At 33.9% G+C, this 9,530-nt stretch overlaps 1 protein-coding gene across 1 annotated transcript in view; it reads right to left on the bottom strand.

Moving 5' to 3' along the window:
* The window catches only part of USP32 (ubiquitin specific peptidase 32), a 191,442-nt gene that overhangs the window by 74,179 nt on the left and 107,733 nt on the right, over nt 1–9,530 (bottom strand). Inside the window, exons 6-8 of the mRNA XM_006899474.1 lie at nt 5,842–5,973; nt 2,285–2,392; nt 549–664 (exon numbers count right to left, since the gene is read on the bottom strand). Coding sequence (XP_006899536.1) covers nt 549–664; nt 2,285–2,392; nt 5,842–5,973 — 356 coding nt within the window. The remainder of the gene's footprint in view (nt 1–548; nt 665–2,284; nt 2,393–5,841; nt 5,974–9,530) is intronic.

The raw sequence follows: 9,530 nt of genomic DNA, 5'->3' as shown, positions 1-9,530 counted from the left end.
GTAATCAGATAACATTCTTATTTTATTATTCTATGGCTAAAGAAAATGGTATTTTTGTCAAGTTTTCTGTTTTTGTTTTTTAATTAGTATAAATGGTATATTTATCTTAAAAATTGAAGATAATTTTCCAGTTTCATTGTTATGTTACACAATAAAACAATTCCCTGCCATTGAATGGGTTCCAACTCACAACAGCTCTACACTGGGTTTTGAATGCTGAAATCTCAATGACACTCACTGTCCACTGATCTCTCAACGAGACACTCATGCTTTCAAAACACCAGAGTTGCAAGGCCTTTGGCTAGTAGTTAAACACACATCTATACCAACAGAGTACCTTTATACAATAAGTGTAGTTTATGAAATGTTCTAAGTTAAAACAAATTAAACTCATCTCAATTTTGTATAATCAACAATGAGCATTTTAAACAGTATAATACAAGAACTAAAAGTAGTAACCAATCCTTTCTTCCTTTTTAATAAAGTTCTCCATTCTATTTTTCTATTGGAAATTTCCATACAATAAAATGTATACACTCAGAACTTACAGGGATATCATCAGTGCGGTTATCCTTCCAGACTTCTAAAAGTGCAACCACCATGTCTCTCAGTTCACCCCTGGAAAGAACTCCATCACGGTCAACATCAAACACCTTGAAGCAAACTAATAATGAGGGGGACATTATTTTTATTTTCTGATATACATTTTAGTATACTTAGTATACTTTCACAAGCACGTGTTTTTTTTGATTATTTTCTTATTTTCAGTAGACTTTAATATGTCATGAAAGTCCTAAGCAGTACTTTCTGTATATATTTCATAGATCAATCTCGTTAATCCATTTTCCAAGTTGGTGTAGTCTATTCTATAGTTAAGTCTGAGGCAAAGTACTTGCAAGCCAGAAAGAGTCATTTCACTATACAAAATGTATTACAATAGGCATTAAGGAGATAACTGAAGCTCTTAAGATTATTTCTAATACTCTCACAGGAGACTGTTTTCTTACAATATTGCCTATATTAAGAATCTGTAAGAACTAGCTATGCTTTTCCTCTTCAGTGTAACTAATGTATGTTTAGTTGTTTTCACATAGATAAAGTGCAATTCTTTTGTGATGTTCATATACAACACGCTAAGAAGTAGAAAAGTAGAACTTTGGTAATTAAATTCAAGTGAATCATTCTAGTTTATTAATTTCCATTAGCCCATTAGTAAAAATTTAATTTCAAATTAAAACATCTGTAAAAGGCAATAAAAATTAACCTCAATCGAGAAGCACAGATGTCAGCTTCCGTATTTTAACACTAGAACTTTATTGAAGACAATCCATTGCTTTGGTAAAATACGGTTCAGTTAAATGTTGAATAAAGTTTCAATATTTAGGCTACTATTTAAATAATATGACGAACCTGTCATAAAGCTAAAAAGGAGTAATGACATATCAACACAAAATTAGAGAAATCGGAATTTTTCAGTAAAAAAATTATTTCATATAGTCCCATAACAGAATAATTACACTAATAAACCAGCTGAATGTATCATAGTGTTAATATTACCAAATAAGATAAAAATGTCAAATATTTCTGAAATAGGCAACATTTGTGAAGATGTATTTTTGAAAGATTATGATAATGAATGACTCTTACAAATAAATTTGAGTTGTTGTTGTTGTATATCTTAGAGTTGTAACAGACCAATAGCGGACCCTCCAGGGGGTTTTCAGAGGCAGTTAATCACATGAGAGGAGACTGCCTATCTGCAAACTGTTAATTTCTCTGAAACATTGTTTCAACTTAGTAATGTTTAGAAATTATAATACTTTAGCAAGGTTAAAAATACCACTTTAATATTTAATAAATTTTGTTTTGATCATAAATTTCATTTTGTTAATACAATATTAAAGTATGCAAGTGACAGAAAATGAGTTATATTTTAAATTTATGTAAGATACAAAATTATCTAAAGAGACTACCAGAAAAAGATTTCTTAAATGCTTAAAATTTTAAAATCCCTGATAATTTATCATTAATTTCAAACTTATTAGGAAACTCAACTTCATTATTTATGCCAAAGATCATTAACTACTATAATAAAAAAAGAAGAGATGACCTCTTCCTTCCAATGACCTTTGTAAAACCACAACATAAGGTACTATTTGTCAACCTGGTAAAAATACATACTAAGGTTTCAAATTTCCTATCTTAACTAGGTGTAAAGGTGTGTTCCCCCCCACCCCCAATCTGTACAGTTTGCAATTAGTGTAACAATCTGTGTAACACTTACATTTTTGTCTTTCAGCCAAGGGTCCCCTGCAACAGGCTGATAACCCACAAGATATCTCTTTAAAATCTATGTGATTGTCACGATTTTCATCAAAAGCATTAAACAAACCTATAGAAGAAGAAAGAAACACCATGCCATAGTGAGCAAACTTTTAACATTAATACCAACATGCTAACAAAAGGAAGCGTAACTCCTAATATCCACTGTCACAGGAGGTATGGTTTCCTTTTCCTCTTGGCATAATTAGAATAGAAACTTATCATCCTTCCAGAAAATACAACATTATATTTTAGTTTCTGGTGTTGTGTGTCTCTAGCGTTTATCAACTCTGTTAAAAAAGACTACAATATATAAAAAGTAAAAATGGGTAAGTAGATATAAGAACTCTCAAAATGGTCAGAACTCAAAATTCCTGAGAAAAAGTAAAAAGAAGAAAAAGGGTGAACTACTTACAAATGAATACTCAAAGATAAACACTGTAATGTTGCCAATATATCCCTTAAATCTAGCTCTTTCTTGAAGCAAAAGAAAGCAACAGAACATAAGAGATTTTCTAGTTGAGTGACTTCTACATGCTAATATATTGCATGGAAATATTTGAAATCTCAGAGATCAAGGGGAATTTATCAATAATCTAATCCTATAGTTTTTATATTTTAAAAAAGGATTGACTTTTCCCCCAAAGGAATTATTAATTTCTAAGGACATATCAATTTCTGACTCTAAAAAAGGTAAAAACTGATCTGTTGCAGTTGGTAAAGGTCGAAGCCTTTCAGCTCTAGCCTTCCTGACAACTACCTTTAAAGTGTGCTAATAATATGAATGATACAGATTGTGTATCCCAAGACAGTAGTGGTTTTTGTTTTTTTGGTATACTGAAACCAGAAAAGCCAATGTACATCAATAGCACCCTTCCAGTACTGGAAGTTAAAGAGAATCAGAAAGTAGACTGTCTAACATGCTTGTTTGTGGCAACTACCTGGGTCCACCTGATGAGTGAGAGAATGCAGCAATGAAGTTTGGATGTGTTCCATTGGCACTCACTACTCTAGGACACTCAGATGATAAGAATAAATGAAGAAAGGCTGATGACCTGAAGTGTAGGGAATAGTGAGAACTCTGCTGACTTAGCCTATGTAAGGGGTTAGGGCTGACAGGAAGTGACCAGTTATTCTGAAACAAAGTAAGGTGTGAGAACCTGAGTTTGTAACTGGTGCCCTTTAGATCTTGGCTCAGATGGCCAAAAGTGAGCTGACCAGAACCTAAGTGAATGAACTATGAGCTAGTAGGTTGATGGTGTTTTTAGGCACCCCTGAGTCAAGTAAGACTCAACAAACTTATGAGCACTTGAGAGATCTTAACCTTGTTCTATCCTGTGCCATCCTCATCATCTCTGACACATTTGAACCCAATGCTGCAGTCACTGTGTCAATCTATCTTCTTTGGGGTTTTCCCCTCTTTTGCTGACCCTCTACCTTTATAGGCATGGCCTAGCAAAATGCCCAAAGTATGTGAGACAAAGCTTCGCTATCCTTGCCTCCTAAGAGTACTCTGGCTATGCCTTCTCCAAGAAATATGTTTGTTCTTTCGACAGTCCATGGAATATTCAATGTTCTTCTCCTACACCACACACAACTCAAAGACATCCATTCTTCTTTTGTCAACCTTATTTGTTGTCCAGCTCTCTGAGGCATAGCAAGTGAGACTGAAAAGACCATAGCCTAAATCGGGTGCACCTTAGTCATCAAACGAACATCACTGTTCCTCAGTACTTTGGAGTGGTACCTCATGTCACATCAGAGTTGCACAATGCAATATCTATCTATCTATCTATCTGGCTGGCTAGCTATCTATCATGATGTTGCTTATCAGTCCATGGTGAAGATTTTTGTCTTCTTGATATTGAGATGCAATCCATATAAAAAGCTACAGTCTTTGATCTTCTGCAGCAAGCATTTAAAGTCTTTCTCATTTTCAGCAAATAAGGTTGCATCATCTGCATAATGAAGGCTGTTGAGACTTCCACCAATCCTGCTGGCACATTCATCTTTATAAAGTCCAGCTTCCTGAATGGTTTGCTCAGCATACAGATTGTATAAATATGGAGAAAAGACAATCTTGACACACATCTTTCTTGATTTTAATCCTTTACTCTATTTGGGCAATCGTTTCCTGGTTTAGACAAAGGTTTCTTATGAGCATAATTTAGTGCTCTGGTATCCCCATCTTTCTCAATATTATCCATAGCTGGCTATCACCCACATAGTCAAATGCATTTGTATAGTCAATAAAACACAGAAAAACATTATTCTGGCATCCTCTGCATATAGCCAGGATCCACTTGACATCAGCAATGATATTCCTGGCACCATGGTCTCTTCTAAACCCTGCTTGAACTTTTGGCAGTTCTCTGTCAATGTATGGTTCTACTAATTTTTTTATGATCGTTAGCAATATTTTGCTTGTATATGATGTGAGCGATACTGTTCTATAATTTCTACATTCTGTTGAATCACCACTCTTGGGAATGGACACAAATATGGATCTCTCTTCTAGTTAGTTGGCTAGGCAGCTGTCCTTCAAATTTCCTGTGGTGAGCACATGCAGTGTAGTGTTAGTTGAAACATGTCAAATAGCATTCCATCAATTCCTGGTGCCTAATGTTTTGCCAGTGCTTTCAGTGCAGCTTGAACTTTTCCCTTCATTACCATTGGCTCTTGTTCATATGGTACTTACTGAAATTTTTCAATGTCAACACTTGTTTTTGAGCTAGTGGAGATTGCTGAAAATTGAATGCTTTAAACTAAGATTTGCTGACAGATGCAGATGCTCAAAGTTCAAATAGGTATAGAAGATTCTTTAGAGAAAGAAACATGTTTGTCTCTTCTGAATTGAGGTAATAGGGATGGACATTATAAATTGGCTATCTAAAATAAGAGGCATGAGGCATGAAGCAGTTAGCTAGCTGACAAGTGTTAAAGGATATATAGTTAATGGTAAAATGATTATGAGGGGAAAAATCATCTTTCAAATTGAAGAACAATGTCTAGAAGAGCTAGAGAGGGTGGTCTGCAGTAAATTGACTGTTAGAAATAGCTTTCCTAATCAATGCCTTTGATTTTTGCCACATCACAGGATTATTTGTTGTTGCTGAGTTTTGCTGAGTCAGAACCAACCCATAGCTGACACTCCAGCAGGCTTTCAGAGGCAGTTTATTGCAGGGGAGGAGATTGTCCAGCCTTCTCCCGAGAAGCAGCTATTGGACTAGAACTGAGTGCCTTTGGATTGCAGGGCAGCTTCTTGCCACTCGGCTACCAGAGCTTGTTAATAATGTGGTCTTGTGTAATCAATATGCTACCAGAGTTTCTTTATGAAAGGTTATAAAGGTATAAAGTAAAATCCTGAACAGGCTACAATCTAAATTCCCAATTTACTCTTCCCCCAATGCATAATATTTGCAACAAACTTGCAAACCTATTTAAAACGTGGTTAAGTGTAAAAGAAAAGGAAAGATGTGCTTACCAATGAATATTTATTAAAAAACGGGTAATTCCTACCTTCACTCAGAGACGGACGAATAGGTGGTGAAACTAATGGGCCAAATGTCTCTAAATCAAATCGTCCAGTCCGGGATTGAGCCTTCAATAACCAGTACCGTTTCTCCAGATCAATGATGTCTGACTCTTCCACTGAGAATCAGATGAAACAAGATTATAAAATCTCAAATATCTCTTCTGGGAAATTAGTTTATCTTGATAATTTATTTTCATTTCATAATTCAATTGCTAAAATGAACCATGGCCTAAAACAAAACTCTGAAAGACAAAATACATATATCTATACTAGTAAAAAAAAAGTCAAATAACTACTTTTACTCAGCTTTTATATTAACTATAAATATCACTTTAACCTTAGAAAGGAGAAAGAGAAATGGACAATTAATGAAATAACTAAATAAAACATCTTCTCTCATAGTTTCTCAATCTTGACACTCCAGATGTCACTTCACTCCAGATCAATATTTCTCTTTGTCAGCGGAAGTGGTTATCCTGTGTATTGCAGGATGTTGAGCAGCATCTCTGGTCTTTATCCACTAGATGTCAGTGGCAACCTCCTAGGTGTGACAGTTAAAATGTCTCCAACACTACCAAATGTCTGCTGGGAGAAAAAACTGTCTCCAGTTGAGAAATGGAAAATGCCATGAAATGGAAAGCTGATCTATATAAGAGCTTTTTTTAAATAAAAGAGCTTATTTTCATAATGTCTAAAAAAATATCCATTTGTATTGGTGATAATGTTAAATAAATTGATGATAGAAAATAAAAGCCTACTACACTCAATACTGTTTCATCCATTTCAACCAAATATTAAAGACCGTACAGACATAATTCTAAAGATCTGAGTGCTTTTATGACTGAATCTATGATCAGCAAAAACGCAACATATTTCTCTCAATGCATCACTGACAGAAGCACAGCACAGATTAAAAAAAAATCAAGATGGTAAAAATCTTACAAACTAAAAGATAAATTGTAAATAATAGAGATTTTTCAGGCATCTATCATTTTCATTCCTAACACAATTATGCAAATGTTCCTTATTACAAAGGAGAGTTTGATAATTAAACCTGACAAAATGGATTCAAACCTGTACTGTGGCTTTTTATGTTAGAAATTTTACATGTGTTTTATATTATTCTTCTGTTCCATTCTGAAAATGATATAACTTAGCCAAAGAAAGGAAAAAAGGAGAAAAAGTAAACTTTATTTTCAGCTAAAGAAACATAAGCCTTCTATTTCCAAACCTTCTTCCAAGTAGTAACATATAAAAAATCTGACTCTAAAACAAAAGCAAAGAATATATGTTCTCACTTCTATTAAAACCATACACAGAACGGCTTTCAATGAGTACTTTAGATTAATTGGTGTTTCTATAGTACAGTAAATTAGAATACAAAGCAAAACTTGATCAATTCCATCTTAATTCTTATTGTTTAAAATTAAATTTCCTAATCTCCTTAAAAGTACAATTTCTTTGTTGCAGTAAACATGTAAAAACATTTAGAGAAAGAAAAATATCAGTTGATCATGGTCATAAATTGAGACGATGCTTCAAAAGATTTTTACGCATATGTGATCTATTCACTTTCTATATATAATAGACAAATTTTGCAATTAATCATTTGTAAAAATCAAGCTAAAGTCAATTACATATACTATGTTATTACTAACCCAACATACACTAACTGAAAGCTGAACTGCTTTGGAAAGGAAATTCACAAACTTTCTTTTCACTTAAAGAAGTTAGAGATAATTATTGTAATAGATACAAGTTTTCCAATTTGCAAATCAACACCTAAATTTATACTCTACTAGATAAGTAGGAATGAAATTATCACCCACCTACAGGTGTAATTTTTCCTGCTTCCCAACAGCAGCATACCATACTCCTGACATTCTAAACTGGTTTTGGCCTGTACCTTGTGCCATCTTAATCGAGTCCCACCTCACCAGAAACTCCAGTTGCAGAAACAGCCCTTAAAGCCACAGGTGGATCCTCATTTTAAAAAGCCAGAACAATATCTAAGTGTTCACTCATTCACACACACACAGAGAGAGAGAGTGTTCTACAGCATTTTTGGAGGAAACAGCCAGCTCTCAAAAGCAATGACCTTCGGGATCTACTTAAAATGGCTGTAAGCCGAACATCATTACTACCAGATAAGAGGATAATGCAGGAGGGACATGGAGATTTACTTGGCGGTTTATGTTCTAAGAATCAATGAAGTAATTTTTTCCTTATAGAATGAAGGTTTTAACATTATAAATTAGTAAGAAGAAAAATAACATGCATATTTTTAGTTGTGCTAAAACAGATAAAGAAAATATAAATTTCTTTAGAAGATTTAGAGATAAAAAACTCAAAATAAGATCTACAATCCTAAAATTTGCCAAAAATCTAACATTAATTACCTCAGGATCTAGTGAGCAGAATTCACTGGCTTGTCCTTCTTTTATGATACTTTCTTTTTTTAAGAGAACTTAAAAATTCTTGAATTTACTTGAAATCACATCTTTAAGAAACAGGCACACATTTAATTCCAAAAAATGTGGCTGAATTCTACAAAACAGCATGTTCAATCTTAAGAAAAGTTAACTCAATAACTATTAAAACAAAAATATCAAAAATTCCCAAAGATGACTTTACTACTGGTAAATTCAATGATCTTGCCTGTACCAAAAGAAATTCTCAAGACAGGAAGAATTTAAAAAACCCAACAACTTATTTTTAAATTTACTAGTGAAAAAAAGAAAGTTGAGAAAAAGGGAATTTGCAACAGTCTGAAGTGACTCGGAGGAAGATCATCACAACTCTATGACATGACCCAAGCTTCTATCTGCAATTACCACTACCCGCTACTTACAAAAAGAACAAAATCACTCTGTGCTTCTCAAGCCCTAAAAGTCCTAGCATGGATTTATGGCTCAAAAACCCAATTCTGCCTCCTCTAAGTCATTTGAAAAAAGGCCCTGGTAGCAGAGTAAGTAACGCATCAGGCTGCTAAAGGTTGGCAGCTTATATCCACCAGGTGCTCAGCTGGAGAAAGATGGACAGCCTCTTCTGTAAAGACTCATACTTTTGCAAACCTGATGGGGGGTGGTTACGAACTGGAATCGACTACTCGAAGTCAGAGGTTTCGTTTTCAGTCACTTGATCTTTGGAAAATGGTTCAAATTTCTCACAGCTTCAGTCTTCTCATTTTTATTTTTTTTTTTTTTTTCCCAAAGTGGTATTGTTTTAATAAACATTAGCAGAGACATTAATGTAAAGGTGTTAAGACTGTGGTGAAAACATAAGAATAAGCAAAACAGGTGAAATACTGGGTTAAACTTAGAAATAAAAAGAGAGTCCCTTCTCCACCTTTTTTCCTATATTATGCCCTTTTCAAATAAACTTCTTATGGGGGAAGATTTTAGAATTAGAAAAATTGCTGAGAAAGTTCAGACAGCAGCTTCCCTCAAGGTTACTAATTTATATAACCATGCATCTTTGACGAAACAAAAAACAATCATTGGTACAGTATTATTAACTTTGTTAATATACAGACGTTATTCTGATTTTATCACCTATGAGTTGTATTAATCAAGATTTATCAGAAATAAAAACAAAAATGATTTGTTATATCAGAAATTGGAAAGCCAACGGAGAGGCCATCAGGCTGGAAATTCAGGAAGAAGCTGACGTT

This window comes from Elephantulus edwardii, unplaced genomic scaffold (assembly GCF_000299155.1).
Source record: "Elephantulus edwardii isolate Elephantulus edwardi_28Jun2011 unplaced genomic scaffold, EleEdw1.0 scaffold00257, whole genome shotgun sequence".
NCBI lineage: Eukaryota > Metazoa > Chordata > Mammalia > Macroscelidea > Macroscelididae > Elephantulus > Elephantulus edwardii.
This window is presented reverse-complemented; position numbering and strand designations above follow the sequence as displayed.